This window comes from Hylobates moloch, unplaced genomic scaffold (genome assembly GCF_009828535.3).
Source record: "Hylobates moloch isolate HMO894 unplaced genomic scaffold, HMol_V3 SCAFFOLD_26, whole genome shotgun sequence".
NCBI lineage: Eukaryota > Metazoa > Chordata > Mammalia > Primates > Hylobatidae > Hylobates > Hylobates moloch.
In genome coordinates, this window is record NW_026652301.1 from 4,730,353 (window position 1) to 4,748,451 (window position 18,099).

The 18,099-nt window shown below is 35.9% G+C and overlaps 1 protein-coding gene across 5 annotated transcripts in view; it reads right to left on the reverse strand.

Moving 5' to 3' along the window:
* The window catches only part of LOC116463116 (utrophin-like), a 572,404-nt gene that overhangs the window by 334,440 nt on the left and 219,865 nt on the right, over positions 1-18,099 (reverse strand). For all 5 annotated transcript variants that reach the window (XM_058434468.1, XM_032146075.2, XM_058434467.1 and 2 more), the window contains 7 exons: positions 12,687-12,866; positions 9,767-9,895; positions 8,980-9,150; positions 7,411-7,572; positions 6,853-6,990; positions 1,598-1,789; positions 329-501 (listed from right to left, as the gene is read on the reverse strand). In XM_058434468.1, coding sequence (XP_058290451.1) covers positions 329-501; positions 1,598-1,789; positions 6,853-6,990; positions 7,411-7,572; positions 8,980-9,150; positions 9,767-9,895; positions 12,687-12,866 — 1,145 coding nt within the window. The remainder of the gene's footprint in view (positions 1-328; positions 502-1,597; positions 1,790-6,852; positions 6,991-7,410; positions 7,573-8,979; positions 9,151-9,766; positions 9,896-12,686; positions 12,867-18,099) is intronic.

The following is an 18,099-nucleotide window of genomic DNA, read 5'->3' on the forward strand; positions in this document are numbered from 1 at the left end:
ACATGGTGAAACCCCATCTCTACTAAAAATACAAAAATTAGCCAGGTGTGGTGGTGTGCGCCTGTAATCCCAGCTACTTGGGAGGCTGGGGCAGGAGAATCGCTTGAACCTGGGAGGCAAAGGTTGCAGTGAGCCAAGATCGTGCCACTGTACTCCAGCCTGGGTGACAGAGCAAGACTCCTTCTCAAAAGGAAAAAGAAAATAATAGGGCATCCTACAAAGATATGAAACATGTTCTCATTAATCTCAGTGTCCACATGACCTTTTTCATGGCCCATGAACTTGCAGGCATTTTTTTTAATTAAATATTAATTTTATTTACACATACCCTTTCCGATCATTGTACATTCTATTAATTCTGTCCCATTTTGCATTCAGCTGAGTAAGTGTATCTCTGATCTGAATGGCTTCAGGTCCAGAGGCTTCAAGGATGACATCTGGCTGTTTTTCATGGATTACTGCAATCTGCTCTCCAAGTTTGTCCAGTTGGTCTTTGATATTCTAAAAATATATTGTCATAGATTAACAAAATCCAGCAAAGTAACAAAAAAAGGAATCACAGATGACCAGATATTTATATTGTAGAACACTCATTTGAAATAATAATAAGACATAATCATTGTTAATCATGAAAACTGGAAACTTTTTTTTTAAATGATACCCTGTTTTGGCCAAAGTGTGTGGAATATGCTACATAATACACTCAGGGCAGGAAAAAAAGTCCTCACAATAGTAGCATTTGTACAGGACACATGGAAAGCTTCAGTAACATTCTCTATAGGTAATGAGGCATTTGAAGTTGGAAATAGTGATATTTTCAAATATCTAATAATGTTAGTTTAAATGAGAGGAATGCACTATCAAATCCATATTGTCAGTGAATTTATTGTGACTTTATATATAAATGCAATCATGTTACATGAAAATGCCTTGCTAGAATTTACATAATATACTCAGGGCAGGAAAAAAGTCCTCACAATAGCAGCATTTGTACAGGACACATGAAAAGCTTCAGTAACATTCTCTATAGGTAATGAGGCATTTGAAGCTGGAAATGCTGATATTTTCAAATACCTAATAATGCTAGTTTAAATGAGAGGCATGCACTATCAAATCCATATTATCAGTGAACTTACTGTGACTTTATATATAAATGCAATCAAGTTACATGAAAATGCCTTGCTAGAATTTAAAAGTTTAATTAAATTACAATCAAGATGTCATTCCATACCTCAACAACTGGCCAATTTTAAACCATTATAGATTGCCTGATAAATGCTGACAATTAACATCAACTGACAATCTAGTTTATAAGACAGGAAGGTGGTCTATGTCTCTGTTTAATTTTAAACAAGGCTCTAATGTTGCAAATAATTTATAACTGTGCACATTTAACAATCCATACCCACTTTTTTAAAATTCAAAATTTATTATATTTTCTTTGACAATATAGGAAAGCTTTACTAGTCATACATATTATTAATCCCCTGGCACAAGCTGTAAAAGACATAGACCATCTAACTAGGCACAAGAACAAATTTCTTCCTCTACTTCTACATTAACTGTGGCCATTCAAACACAGTGCCCAGAGGTCTACCTTCAGAGAGTCTTCCTGAAAAGAGAAGTCTTCGTAGATAGCAGTGTTGAGCTCTGGAACATTAAGCGATAATTCAACATCATCCATGCAAAGTAAAATTTTGTTAATTTCAACCAGATAATCTGTAGGAAGAAGTGATGATCTAATTCCAGAAGCAAGTTGACCCATTTTCCTCTGTTGAATAGGGATTGCCTACAAAAACAGCAAAAAAAAAAAAAATATATATATATATATCTTAAAATACCCCCACAATGAATAATAACAATACAAGACTATTGTGTGAAGGAATGCAATATTATGAACTAAATTTTTAAAACTTAGTTTTAATGTGTTATATTATAAACCTACCTTGCAACAGAAACCCTTAACAATCTGTATTCTAATTTCCATCTACAGCATGCTATTAAACAGTATAAGTATGTTATTAATTTGACAGGCTTTAAGATCTATGTCATTTAAACTCAGTTAGCAAACAAAAAACATAACAATTCCTTTCTTGAGTTGTTGAAAGAATGAGAATATCCTGCCAATCATAAAGTTTTGTATGAAATAAAACATTTTGATACCATTATTATTTCACTCTTTTAAAAATATCACAATTTTAAAATTGGACCTCATTGCTAAAAATATAAACAAATTAAACATGTTTCCATAACACAACATGAAATGCACAAAGGGTTTTGATTAAAATAATATCCAGGTAATTCAGTATGTAATCTTAACTTCTGAGAATAATATTACAGAGCAGGAACATCCTACATTAGAAAATAGATCATGAAGTGTCATATTTAGACAGACTTGAGGCTCTATGGACTACTCATCTGCCCTAATATAGATTTTCTGGATCCTCTTCTCAGAGCTTTCTTCTTCATTTTTCTTTTTGGGGCTGGGGGACGGGACAGAGTGTTGCTCTGCCTCCCAGGCTGGAGTGCAGTGGTGTGATCTCAGCTCACTGCAACCTCTACCTCCCAGGTTCAAGCAATTCTCCTGCCTCAGCCTCCTGAGTAGCTGGGATTACAAGCATGCACCACCATGCCCAGCTAACTTTTGTATTTTTAGTAGAGATGAGGTTTCACCATGTTGGCCAGGCTGGCCTCCAACTCTTAACCTTAAGTGATCAGCTGACCTCAGCCTCCCAAAGTGCTGGGATTACAGGCATGAGCCACCGTGCCCGGCCCTCTTCTCAGAGCTTTCTAAACAATAAAGTGCTCTCTGGGATGGACCGCCAGTCCTTCAGGAGTTCAAATCCTTTACTCCTAGATGGCCACAATTTAATAAATGCTGTCTATTACCACTTGCAAAGGGCCAAAGTGCAGCTGCTCATGAATTAAGGTACCCTCCTTGACACTTTCACTTCTCCTATGTTGAACTTCTAAAAAATGATAATCATCTGTAAATTCAAGATGATAGTTAAAATGATCACAAATGCATGTTAATTCAGTTAGTGATCTTGAAAATGGTTACAATCCAATCTCTAAATGAATCCAAGACTCATGACTAAAATCACTGAGTGGATAACATGGTGTTGAACCTAGAGGACTGCATTATTGCCGCCTAGAATTTGTTAAACTACTGCTTCCATCAATTGAGGGTAGTTCTGGATGGCCAAGTTAGAAGCAGGTCTATACATTTCTTGACTTTAACAACAGAACTAATTACACTTGTCTCCAAGATTAATTTTATTATCCTAATGCAACATGTTTAAATTTTGGTCAGAAAGCATTTCTAGATATTTACTCATATGTCTAAGGAAACAAATTCTGTGTTTTAAGCAAATATAAAAGAATGCTGAAATAAATAACATATCTACCCAGAAACCAGTTATGAATAAAAAGATGCTAAGTATTTTTTAAGAAAAGAAAAATCAAAAATAATTCTTTTGGATTTTCATTTCAAATAAGCCAGTGTTTTTATTTTGGAAGATCAGAAAACTAGGCTCAACTGTTCTCCCTCTTAACTTTAAGGAAAAGAAAATAGCCCAATGAAAGTATTTCTAGGTTGAGTAATCACGTCAAAAAAGTAAAACAGGAAACTTGGACCCGTTTTCCTTCTTGGCTTCCCATCCATTAACCAAGATTTTGCTGAAAGGTCATCAGTTTTCCAAAAGACCAAAAAACTCCAGACATCCAACTACTTTATTATGCTTGTAGGGACATTTACCTTTGTAGTACTTTCCTCATTTAGCACCACATTTGTTTTTTAATCTGCTCCATTAGGTAAATGTTGGGAGCCACTTTTATACCTCAGCTACTACTACAAGACTGGAATTCCTGTGCTGCTTCTTCAGTTACATAATGGATTGTCATTCTGCAAGACCACATGTACCTGAAGCTTTAGAATAAACTAGGGAAGTTAGTAGGTATCATAAAGTTCCAAGTTTAAAAAATTCACATTCATTAAGACTGCCTCTTTTTCTTTTCAGACTATAGGACAATCCAGGATTTTTCTGAGCCTTCACACTCTTGCAGAAGCAGCAAGGCCGTTCAAGATTTAAACATGTGCTTTCTGTATTCCCAAAATAGATTTTTTTTTCCCCAAGAGAGTGATCAATCAAAATGCCCTAGGACTAAAAAAATGTCCTCGAGATCTGACCGAGACTTTACTTCTGGACAATTTTATTTTTAAAGAATTTTCCTAGGACACAGAAACACAAATATACTAGAGGTCAGTACTGAAATGAGACAGTGTTACATGATGTAGCTCACATCATATAGCAAAGTCCAGATTAAAGAGATTTTTAAGTGAGTGTTTTATTAAATTTCTAAGTTTTATTTTTACCAAACCATAGGAAAAACCTGGAACTAAACAGAATTGAATATTGATCAACTTTCTGGAGGATAAAAACTTTTTATATCCCAAAACAGAAACCCCCGAAAAATCACTAAGGAAAAACATAGTCACCTGTGGCTAAACAAAAATTTTAAATGGTTATATCTTAAAGGTAAAATAATTAGAAGATAAATATCAATAAGGTAATATTTTATAGCAATTATGGCAAGTGATTAATATCTTTATAAAGTTCTCATACAAAATTTAAAAACAGTAATACTCTAGTAAACAAATTGGAAAAGGTCACTTAACATATATTTCAGATAAGACAATGAGTCCTATAAACTAGTGCTTCTCAATCCTAATTGTACATTAAAATCATCTACAAATGTTCTGTGTTTTGTTTTTGTAAATGCCCACACCTAGGTCCAACCTGAGAGATTCTGATTTAATTGGTTCAGGAATTAGATTTGGGCACCATAGTTTTTTTAATTCTAATGTTCACAGTTAAGAATCACATCAGTTTGAAAACTATAGATTTGAAGTTTGTATCACAGTTGGCCTACCAATGTTAGTAAAGCCAGAATGAAATTAGCTTATATAGTATATATTAGTACTTTTAACAAACAAATTTATTTATGTATTAAAAGCTGAAAACTTATTTCTATTTTGTGCCAGTAACAATTTCTGATTTCAGACCCAAAGATGAAAAAGATACGGCCTAGTTTGTAATCATGGAAAAATAAAAGCATATATTTTCGAAAAAAAAGAAAAAGATATGGCCTAAACTTGGAGAAGCATTAGGGAAAAAAGATATTTTAAAAAGTCACAATAAAGCAGGGAACTATAATATAATCTGACAGAAGTTAGAAATAAAAATGGAGCTGAGTCTTAAAAGATAACGCATTTTTCAGCTAACCTAAAAAGATAAAACTCACTCTAGGGAATGGGAATAAAATTAGTAAGTTCCCAGATGTGCTAAGGCACATGATGTGTTTAGGAAAATGTAAAGAAAACCAGCATAGCTGTACTACATGGGAAGTGACAGCAAATCAAAGACATAAGGAGCCAGGGGTCAGACTGAAGACTTTGTATGTCGTTATATTGACAAACCTTGCATTTAAAGCTTTTTCTGTATTTTGCAATATTTTCCTAAACAGTTTCTTCGATGAAGGAATGACATGATCAGCCATGACTTCGGGGAGAATAACTGTGAGGAAGATACAAAGGATGTGCTAGAGTGAGAAAAAACAGACACAAGAATATGTCCATGGGATATAATATCATGGGAGAAAATCATTAGTCTAAATTATGGAAAGGATAGTGAAGTAAAATAAGCTAAGTCACTTTCTCATGGTCATAAAACAAGCAGCAATATCTAACTTCAGGTTCAAACCTGTATGTTGCTTCAAGCAGACTCAACAGTTTTAATGCCTACTCAGTGTGATGTGAGAAGATATGTGAGGAACAAGAAATAGTTAAGAAGGATGTTGAGGCTTCAGCTTTGAGAGAATGGCTAGTTTTTGAAGTATAGTCATGCATTGCTTAATAACAGGGACATGTTCTGAGAAATGTGTCTCTAGGTCATTTCATTGTCATGCAAACATCATAGAGTGCCCTTACACAAACCTAGATGGTGCAGCCTCCTGCACTCTTAGGCTGTGTGGTATAGTCAATTGCTCCTAGGCTAAAACTTTACAGCACATTATTGTACTGAATACTACAGGCAATTCTGAAACACAATTGGAAGTATTTATGTATCTAAACATATCTAAACATAGAAAAGGTACAGTAAAAATACGGTACCATAATCGATCTACTTAATTTCCAAAGTCATCAAATAAAAATCGTTCTAGAAGGAACTACCAAAGAATGGACCCCAGGGAACAACAGCACACTTAAAATGCAGCTAGCAAGATTGCCATTTTAAAAAGAGCTGGAGCTGGGTATGGTGGCCCACACCTGTAGTCCTAGCAACTTGGGAGGCTGACACAGGAGGATCACTTGAGTCTAGGAGTTCAAGAGCAGCCCGGGCAACATAGTGAGACCCCATCTTTAAAAAACAAGAAAAATATAAAGAAATAAAAAGGGAGCTGGTAGTGAATCTTCACTAGAATATAAATTATATTACATCACTTTCACAAACTTAGTTATTTTTAAACTAGAAACTTTTTTTTTCACGTAGCCAAGACCTTCACAAATAAAATATGGAATTGGAGGAAGCCACTTCTGAAATAGATAGATCTTTTAGGTTTGATAACATAATCAGAAATCCAAAAGAGATGGCCAATAATAAGGTTTTACATTTCTATTTTGAGCTCTGCACCATCCAAAAATATGAACACATCTAGTAACACACACTAGAAAGGAGAAGATGATATTCCAACTGGTGTGTTTTAAAGCATCTGTGATGCAGCATCACGCATCTGAATGGCAAGAGTTAAGAAATGTATTTAAAAGCAACAGAGACTCTCCAGTCATAATACCTTAATTTTGTTGTATCTTGTATGCAAAAGTAATAACTGCAAACGGATCTTTTCTTTTTTATTATCTTCCATAGGTTGATGTAACATTTCTTCTCCTCTTTGTAGAACTTCCTCAATCTGGACTCTCTCCTCATTCATCTAAATTTTTAAAAGGAAAAAAAAATGACTCAAAAGAAAAATGCAAAAGGTCACTTCCTATCAGCTCATAAGGAGGAAAATTAACTTACTTAGTATGGTGTAAGTCAAGATATATTAACCTGAATGATCAAAAAATTTATGTTTTTTAAAAGATATTTTACATTTGAAGATAAAATATCTCAAAGAGAGTTTAGCAAACATTAGATAATACTAAGGATTATGTCTGGTTCAGAAACTGTGTCTATTTTCTTTTTAAGCACATAAATCATGTGACTTACATTGACATACAGAAAAAAACCACATTTGAATCTGTTTCATCATGTTTGACAGATTATATGGGTAAACATCACTGACATAAAAATAAAATTAATAGAGAAGAAAAATGAGAACACCATGGTTTTGAAATCTCCTTGAACCAACCTTTCCATCTTCGTCACTGGATTCCAAGTGTTTTTCCACAACTTTTAACATATTTTCTAAGTCATTTTCTAATTTTTCCAAGTCAGAGAAAGGCACACCAGTTTCAAATGTTTCAGTGGTGACCAAACATTGGTATGATAATGGTTCCTGAGCAATTAGCAACTGTAGAAGGAAAAGAATTCTCTGAAAATAGATTTTTAATTTGACTTTCCATCATTAATCAGAGAGACGGGGTGTCAAGAGAGAAGCTAACATTTTTTTAATTGACTTTCCTATTCAGCTCAGCTAACTTCGGTTTCATTCATTTATATGGCAATGATTTTACCAGTTCAGACTTCTCTGAATTACCTGTTTTCTCCAAACTCTAGCCAGGGATGTGACATAGTGTTGCAATTCATTGTGGCTGCCGGGAGTGTTGTGGCGTGGATTTGGAGACCACATGCGAGCACAGCAGGAAACTATGGCCATGATCCAGAAACTATCCTTACCATGGCCACAGAAAGGAAGAACAGCCACCCAGCCCCCAGCGCAGGGACACCTCACAGAATGTCTTCCAGTTAAGTTTCCTCAGTAGAATTCCCCTTGGATTTTCATATACAAATGTCAAAGAAGTGCATATTTCTCAATGTCATCTTTTCAGATAACATCTACGTAGAAAAATTTTATATTTGTTTAACTAAAACTCAATAAAACAATTTTAATAAAATTAAATGCAGATAAATACCATCTGGGGTTGGCTAAGTATGGGAAAAGTAGCACTCTCTCATAAAGCTCCTGTTTATTACCCTGTTAATTAAATGTCTAAAGCTCTTTTTTAAATTTATAAAATCAGGTAGTACTTTCCTACATTAGGATTAAACTGTGAAATTATCTGTAACTTTTAGATCTGTCATCATGTAAAACACAAAAAACAAGTTCTGTGATGTGTGCAATGTGAACACATACATAGAGTGTGACCATAAAATAAAGGGTTTAATATTCACCCGTAGCTTGGGAATTAGTTTCATCATTTCATAACCAATTCTAACCTTTGACTGAGTCTTTGAAATCTTTTCTCAAATAGGTTATTTTCTTCAATACTAATTGCTTGTTTTCTCTCCTTCGTACCCACAATCACAACTAAATACGGACAAATGCTCCATTCAAAGAAAAAGTGATTAAAAACATTTTAATTTAAAAATTGTTGGCTGGGTGCAGCAGCTCACACCTGTAATCCCAGCACTTTGGGAGCCAAGGCGGGTAGATCACTTGAGGTCAGCAGCTCGAGACCAGCCTGGCCAAGATGGTGAAACCCTATCTCTCCTGAAAAAAACACAAAATTTAGCTGGGCATGGTGGCAGTTGCCCGTAATCCCAGCTACTAGGGAGGCTGAGGCCCGAGAATAGCTTGCACCCAGAAGGCGGAGGTTGCAGTGAGATCATGCCACTGCACTCCAGTCTGGGTGACAGAGAGAGAAAATAATAAAATTAAAACAACAAAACAAAAATTGTTGATGTATGTACTGTATGACTATCATTTAGATACATACCCATAGGAAAAATGGTTTACTCTAAAAACATAATTACTCACTTTGGCACTTTTGATATGTTGAGACACCTTTTCAAAGTTTCTATTCAGCTCAGCTAACTTTGGTTCTACGAGCTCCCTGCTTGAGCTTCCACGGGCATTCATCAAAATAAGGGCTTGATCACGGACATTTTCAACCTGGAGGCTGGCATCATCCAGCTCAGATACTAAACGCTAAGTATAAGAAAACACAAAATTATCTCATGGGAAAAATCAAACCCAAACATGAGTGTGATGCTTATACAGAATGAAAGGGAGTTTAAATAAATATCTGGGATCCCCAGTAAGAGATTTCAGCATAATCAACCAGGTGAGAGCTGTTCACGTAGGACTCATTGGAGAACACAGAGGTAAGTAACTCTCAGTGGAAATACAGAAGTGAGACTCGCTAGAGAATACAAAAGTATGTAAGACTTGTTGGAGAGTACAGAAGTAAGACAGACTCATTGGAGAATACAAAAGTAAGTAAGACTCACTGGAGAATACAGAAGTAAGCAGCACTCAATGGAGAATACAAAAGTAAGCAAGACTCATTGGCATCTTATGTGAATAGCTCTTACTCTGGTTGATTGTGCTGAAATCTCTTACTAGTCTTTCAATTTCAATTCAAGTTCGTCTGTTATTGAGTTTGTCTCTTATTGTCTCAGTTTCTCTCATCAAAATAAATGTTAATGAATCTAATGCTTGGGAGGAATGAGAGCATAAGTAATTTAGAGCATTCCACAGGAGAAAACATGACAATGAAACATTCCACTCCCAAAAGTGTTACTGATGTCTCTATGTTTGCTACCTTCACAATTTCTTCCCGTTTACTTGCTGGTTTCTTTTCAATTTCATCCAATAGAGCTTCAGCTTGATACAGCCAGGTACTTATGTGAGCCACATTTCCATCAAATATTTCTAGCTGGTTCTGATGGTTCTACAAAGGAATTAATAAAATGCTTACATAACCATATGAAATATTTAAGATGATAATCCTAAAAGAGATTTAAAAGACCTTCAAAGAGCAAACTGAATCATGAATTTAAAGAAGAGCTTTCACCTTCCTGCAGGGCTCTTCTTCAGTGAATAAATCTCATTCCTAAAAATGCATAACTATGGTGCTTAACACTTTTTAAATTTATTTGATTTACACCTCAACACAATAAAAAGTTGAAGCAGAATAAAAGGTGAAAGTTTCTTTTTCAATTTCAATGCAAGTTCATCTCTTATTCCTTATTCTTATATTACAACTGATCTGATTTACCCTCTTCAATCTTTTTTTTTTTTTTTTTTTTTTTAGATGGAGTATTACTCTGTCGCCAGGCCGGAGTATAGTGGCACAATCTCAGCTCACTGCAACCTCCACCTTCCGGGTTCAAGTGATTCTCCTGCCTCAGCCTCCCAAGTAGATGGGACTGCAGGCGTGCACCACCACACTCAGCTAATTTTTGTATTTTTAGTAGAGACGGGGTTTCACCATGTTGGCCACGATGGTCTCGATCTCTTGACCTTGTGATCCACCCGCCTCAGCCTCCCAAAGTGCTGGGATTACAGGTGTGCACCACTGCACCTGGCCCATATTTTTTAAAAACTCATTTAAGGAATAATTTTTTAAAATAATGAAAATATGAATTGAAAAAGATTCTGTATGCTCTGCTCAAAGGACAGTGCCTTTGTCTCCTTACCTCAGTATCACCAGCCCTTAATATTACATCTGGCACAGACCACAGCAAGATGTACTGAAACAGGACATGAAATGTGCTTGACAGAACATATTTGAAAACAGAAGCAAGAGTTAAGCAGATTATGACTGGGAAAAACAGTTAATCTAAGGCAAGAAGTTAGAGTGTGACCAAAAAGGGTAACAAGGCTTATGATGAAATTAACCTTTAGCAATTATATTTTGTGAGATAAAAGAAACTGGAAAATGCTTAGACAGTAAAAGTTTTTACAAAGAAAGAAATTATTAATCTATCTGAAAAATAGTTGAAAAAAGAAAATGTAGGCTGGGTGTGGTGGCTCACGCCTGTAATCCAGTACTTTGGGAGGTCCCGATGGGAGGATTACTTGACCTCAGGAATTCAAGACCAGCCTGAACAACATGGTGAAACCCCCCTCTACAAAAAATAAAAAAATTAGCCAGGTGTGGTGGTGCATGACGGTAGTCCCAGCTACTCACAAGGCTGAGGTGGAAGGATCACCTGAGCCTGGGGAGGTCGAGGTTGCAGTGACCCATGATCATACCACTGCACTCCAGCATGGGTGACAGAGTGACACCTAGCCTCAAAAAAAAAAAAAAAAGTGAACAAATAAACGATATAAAAATAAAAGAAACTTGCACTTGTACCCCTGAACTTAAAATAAACATTAAAAAAAAGAAAATGTGAACTAATAAATGATATGAGAAAATATCAACAGTGATCTGGATTCTAAGTAGGTAGAACTGATGAGCGCCAGACTTGTTTACCCCTATTAAGCAGGTAAATCAAATGTTCTAACAGCACAAGAAAGATACTGCTTGAATGGAGAGTTTGAAAGGTATAGACTGAAGAATACAGAAATAAGGGCCATAAGAATGTGAAATAAAGCTAGTAATTAAAAATTAATATATAAAATATTTAATGAGCATATTCTTGAGCCAAGAATCTCATATTCACTATTATATTCAATATTTAACAACTCTGTTAGGTATATACCTTTGTTCTCATTCTGTACATATGGAAATTGAAGCTTAGTAACATTAAGTAACTTAGCTAAGGTTAAGCAGATAATAAGTCATGGACTGTGGATATAAATCTGTTAGAGATCATGAGCAAAGCCCATGCTCTTCATTGCCCTACACATCCTGATGAATTTAAATAAATATTCAAACACACAATAATGTATTTTTGATGTCTCTATCCATTACCTAGTAATTCTATAAATTTGATAAAAGTCCTATCTCAGGTATTTCAGAATTAAAAAAAAATTTATAAATGACAATGCCTTCCTCAGCAGAGGAGGGTGGGGTGGCCATATATTCACAGTTAGTATCATAGGAACATAAAACCACTATAAAAATTAAGTGGTAACTATTTCCACGAGATAATTTACAGAGTAGTGGCATAACCAAAGACTAACACATATACAATATTTAATAATTATAATCATAGCAAAATCTAAAATTGGTTGTTTTGCATATAGTTATTTAAGAGCACTACATGTTTAAGGCTCATAATTAATCATTGCAAAACTGTATGAGATAGATATAATAATGTCCATTTTACAAATCAAACAACTGAGGTTTAGAGAATGTTTAAGTAACTTGACCAATGTTACCGAGCTAGTAGTGAAAATTTTTACATAGGCCATCAGATGCTAGAACCTGTGCTCTTAACCAGTAAGCCATTATTCAAACACTATAAAGATTATATATAAAAATAGCTTCTGATAGTATGAAAACCAAATACAATATGAAATCATTAAAATAAAACAAATAAGGTACATTTCCTAAAATATGAAAGTACCTCATTCCATGCAGATCATGAATATTTAGAAACACTGTAAATTCTTTCTAGTTATTACCTTTCCAAAGAAAAAATAAAACCTAGTCTAATGAAATTAATTCACAAGCAAAACATCACTGTGACACACAGTAAACAGGATTTGAAATTTAATCAAAGTTGTATTCATTTAAAAAATAACTAGAAGAGAGGAGAAGATTTCATCAACTTTTTCCTGAGACATACCATCAAGGTATTGCACCAATCTTCAGTCCAGGTACGAACTCGGCTCCACCCAGCATTAAGGACACAGAGCCTCTCTTCTAAAATAGGCTCACTGCCCTCAATCAAGTTTTGCAGGGCAGCACTACTCTCTGTGATGGTATTTAAATCAGCTTTTCTCTTTTCCAGATCCCTCAGAACATTCTAGAAAATAAAAACACCAAGACCTACTTGATCCTTCAGAATATTGTAAAAGTGTATGCAACCTTAAATTATTAAAAACTTTTCTGCCACATATACAAAGTAGTCCATGATAGTCCATGACCCCCTAGATAATTTACAATGTCAAAGTTTACAAAATTCCCAAACTTATTAACATAGTAAGAATTCTTAAGTTCCAAATGGAAAACAAAATGTGTAATTCAACACATACCAATGAGTGTAACACACTCAGCTGTGGGAAAGCAATTATTTCATTTATTTAAATATAAATCCATTTATTACATATGAATGCCAATTACCTTCATCATCACTCTAAATGCAAAGGCTCAATTTCATTTTCAGTAACCACAGGCTGGCAAAACAGAAGGATCCTAGAACGCACAACTTAAAAAAATTCACAATGAATTTTTCTCCTAGATTACCAGAGGAAACTATAGATGTGTACTATAGGTACTTGCAAGGATAACATCTTATAGCTGGGTGATTTCACATATAATATGATGAATAAACATTACAAAAAAAATTTCATGTAAGTAATTCACAAGAGAACAGCAAGTCTAAGCTTTGGTCTTACAACTGTCATAAGTGCAAAGATAATACTCTGGATGGTATGCCCTTTCAATCAAAAAGCAATATGCATGTATCTACCCTACTGCTACTATTGACTATTTTTTAAATCAATATTTAAACCAATCATTTTAAGGAGCTCAAGTTTATATTTCTACATTAAATCACACCTTGGAAAGCATACCAATTACAAATTCACAGGTGAGTCCAGGTTTAAACACTCACTTGGCCATGTCAATTACTGGTATATTTATGAAGGAACTGAAATACTACTTTCCAATGTTCTTCTCTAGCAAGGGGGGAACAAATAAAGGATACCCAATAGCCATGCTCTCAGCAATTATTAATAAGAATCTTTCATTTCTTCAGTGGGTATGTAATGATTGACTAGAATAGCATTTAAGAACTATAAAAAATAAAGAACTACAAGTAATTACATCTAAATAGTACACATCCTTTTTTATAGTAAAAAAGATTACATTGAAAATAGCGATATTTAAGTTATGGAATAAAAACAGTATTCAGAAATGAAAATATTATTTAAGGTTTGCATTGAAAATAATTTTACATAATCTTTAAGTGCAAATATATTAAAATGTTGTGAAATCTTAATGTTCCTTAAATCTGAAAAGACAATGATAAAAAGATGGTGGTTATGTTATTAATACATACTGATGTTTCATTTGGTTTACTCTAATGAAGAGATGTGCTGTGAATTTGTGACTTGTATATATCATATTTATTGTTTCAATTCTGAAATAAGATTAAATGGGAACTTGAGAGCATATTGTTCCAAAAGAAACAAATTTTTCATTTCTTTCAGTCTTTACCTAAAAAAGCTACGAGAATCCGCTGAAAAACCAATTGAATTTATGAGTACACAAACATGGATGTTTAAAAATTAAATATATAAAATCAATATCACCTATGTACCAACAATAAGCACTCTGTAAAAAAAAGAAAAGTATATTTTTACATAGCAATAAAAATAGATGTGTAGGAATAAACTCCTGTGCATATACGAATAATGTTTATAAAGAAAAAAATCAAAACATTATGTAGGAATGTGAAAGAATTTAGGAGAAAAATGAGACATATATGTTACCAAACAGAATTAATGTTAACAAACATATCAATTCTGCACTAAACAAATGTATGAATTTAAGGCCATTCAAATCAAAATTTCCAATAGAATTTAAGAATTTAACAATAAAAATTCTAAAGTTCATATAAGATATATACCAAAAATGAAGCATAAAGAGAAGGAATCCATTAACTGCAGTTAAAATATACTATAAAACATGGCTAAACAGTCTAAAAACTGGTACATTTCATGGGGCCAGATCAGTGGAGCAGAGAACAATGAAAGGCAACAGGAAAATAAGAATTTATGAAGTTAGCATGTCAAATCCATGGGGACAAGGTTGATTACTCAACCAATAGTGCTAAGATAATTGGTTATCCTTTTGGAAAGACGGTTAGAGCCTTACCTCATGAAATACACCCAAATAAATTCTGGAAAGATTAGTGCATTAAAGGTAAAAAGATGAAACTATAAAAGAGTTAGTAGAGGAGGTGGTTGGCAAGATGGCCAAATAGGAACAGCTCCAGTCTGCAGCTTCCAGCAAGACCAATACAGAATGCAGGCGATTTCTGCATTTCCAACAGAGGTACTTGGTTCATCTCACTGTAACTGGTTAGACAGCGGGTGCAGCCTACGGAGGGCGTCGCTTCACCAGGGAAGCGCGAGGGGTTGGGGAACTCCCTCCCCCAGCCAAGGGAAACCATGAGGGACTGTGCCGTGAGGTATGGTGCTATCCAGCCAAGATACTACACTTTTTTCAAGGTCTTCGCAACCCACAGACCCAGAGATTGCCCGGGTGCCTACATCACCAGGGCCCAGGGTTTCAAGCACAAAACTGGGTGGCCGATTGGGGAGACACCGAGCTAGCTGCAGGTGTTTTTTTTTTTTTCATACCCCAGTGGTGCCTGGAACACCAGCAAGACAGAACCATTCACTCCCCTGGAAAGGGAACTGAAGCCAGGGAGCCAAGTGGTCTAGCTCAACAGATTCCACCCCCATGGAGCCCAGCAAGCAAAGATCCAACGACTGGAAATTCTCACTGCCAGGACAGCAGTCTGAAGTTGACTTGGAATGCTGGAGCTTGGTGGGTAGAGGGGCATCTGCCATTACTGAGGCTTGAGTAGGCAGTTTTCCCCTCACAGTGTAAACAAAGCCTCCAGGAAGTTCAAACTGGGCAGAACCCACCACAGCTCAGAAAAGCCTCTGTAGCCAGACTGTCTCTCTAGATTCCTACTCTCTGGGCCAGCCATCTCTGAAAGAAGGGCAGCAGCCCCAGCCAGGGGCTTATAGAGAAAATTCCCATCTCCTTGGGACACAGCATGTGGGGGAAAGGGCAGCTGTGAGCAAAGCTCCAGCAGACTTAAACATTCCTGCCTGCCAGCTCTGAAGAGAGCAGTGGATCTCCCATCACAGAGCTCGAACTCTGCTAAGGGACAGACTGCCTCCTCAAGTGGGTCCCTGACCCCCGTGCCTCCTGACTGGGAGAAACCTCCCAGCACGGGTCAACAGACACCTAATATAGGAGAGCTCCAGCTGGTATATGTCGAGTGTCCCTCTGGAACAAAGCTTCCAGAGGAAGGAGCAGGGAGCAATCTTTGCTATTCTGCAGCTTCCACTGCTGATACCCAGGCAAACAGGGTCTGGGGTGGACCTCCAGCAAACTCCAGGAGACCTGCAGCAGAGGGGCCTGACTGTTAGAAGGAAAACTAACAAACAGCAACAACATTAACATCAACAAAAAGAACGACCATGCAAAAACCCCATTCAAAGGTCACCAACATCAAAGATCAAAGGTAGATAAATCCACAAAGATAAGGAAAAACCAGCACAAAAATGCTGAAAATTCCAAAAACCAGGATGCCTCTTCTCCTCCAAAGAATCAGAACTGGATGGAAACTGGATGGAAAATGAGTTTGATGAATTGACAGAAGTAGGCTTCAGAAAGTGGGTAATAACAAACTCCTCCAAGCTAATGGAGCATGTTCTAACCCAATGCAAGGAAGCTAAGAACCTTGATAAAAGGTTACAGAAACTGCTAACTAGAATAACCAATTTAGAGAAGAACATAAATGACCTGATAAAGCTGAAAACACAGCACGAAAACTTCATGAGGCATACACAAGTAATAGATGAATCAATTAAGTGGAAGAAAGGATATCAGAGATTGGAGATCAACTTAATAAAATAAAGTGTGAAGATAAGATTAGAGAAAAAAGAATGAAAATGAACAAACAAAGCCTCCAAGAAATATGAGACTATGTGAAAAGACCAAACCTACATTTGATTGGCGTACCCAAAAGTGACAGGGAGAATGGAACCAAGTTGGAAAACACACTTCAAGATATTCTGCAAGAGAACTCCCCCAACCTAACAAGACAGGCCAACATTCAACTTTAGAAAATACAGAGAATGCCACAAAGATACTCCTCCTCGGGAAGAGCAACCCCAAGACACATTATCGTCAGATTCACCAAGGTTGAAATGAAGGAAAAAATGATAAGGGCAGCCAGAGAGAAAGGTCAGGTTACCTACAAAGAGAAGCCCATCAGACTAATGCAGATCGCTTTGCAGAAAACCTACAAGCCAGAAGAGAATGGGGGCCAACATTCAATGTTCTTAAAGAAAAGAATTTTCAACCCAGAATTTCATATCCAGCCAAACTAAGCTTCATAAGCAAAGGAGAAATAAGATCCTTTACAGACAAGCAAATGCTGAGATATTCTGTCACCACCAGGCCTGCCTTACAAGAACTCCTGAAGGAAGCACTAAATATGGAAATGAAAAACTAGTACCAGCCACTGCAAAAACATACCAAAATGTAAAAACCATGGACACTATGAAGAAACTGCATCAACTAATGGGCAAAATAACCAGCTAACATCATAATGACAGGATCAAATTCATACATAACAATATTAACCTTAAATGTAAATGAGCTAAATGCCCCAATTAAAAGACACAGACTGGAAAACTGGATAAACAGCCAAGACCCATCAGTGTGCTGTATTCAGGAGACCCATCTCATGTGCAAAGACACACATAGACTCAAAATAAAGGAATGGAGGAATATTTACCAAACAAATGGAAAGCAAAAAAAAAAAAAAAAAAAATGCGGGGCTTGCAATCCTCATCTCTGATAAAACAGACTTTAAACCAACAAAGATCAAAAAAGACAAAGAAAGGCATTACATAATGGTAAAGGGATCGATGCAACAAGAAGAGCTAACTATCCTAAATATATATGCACCCATTACAGGAGCACCCAGATTCATAAAGTAAGTTCTTAGAGACCTACGAAGAGACTTAGACTTCCACACAATATTAGGCGGAGACTTTAATGCCCAACTGTCAATATTAGACAGATCAGTGAGGCAGAAAATTAACAAGGATATTCAGGACTTGAACTCAGCTCTGGACCAAACGGACCTAATAGACATCTACAGAACTCTCCACCCCAAATCAACAGAATATACATTCTTCTCAGCATCACATAGCATTTATTCCAAAATTGACCACATAATTGGAAGTAAAACACTCCTCAGCAAATGCAAAAGAATAGAAATC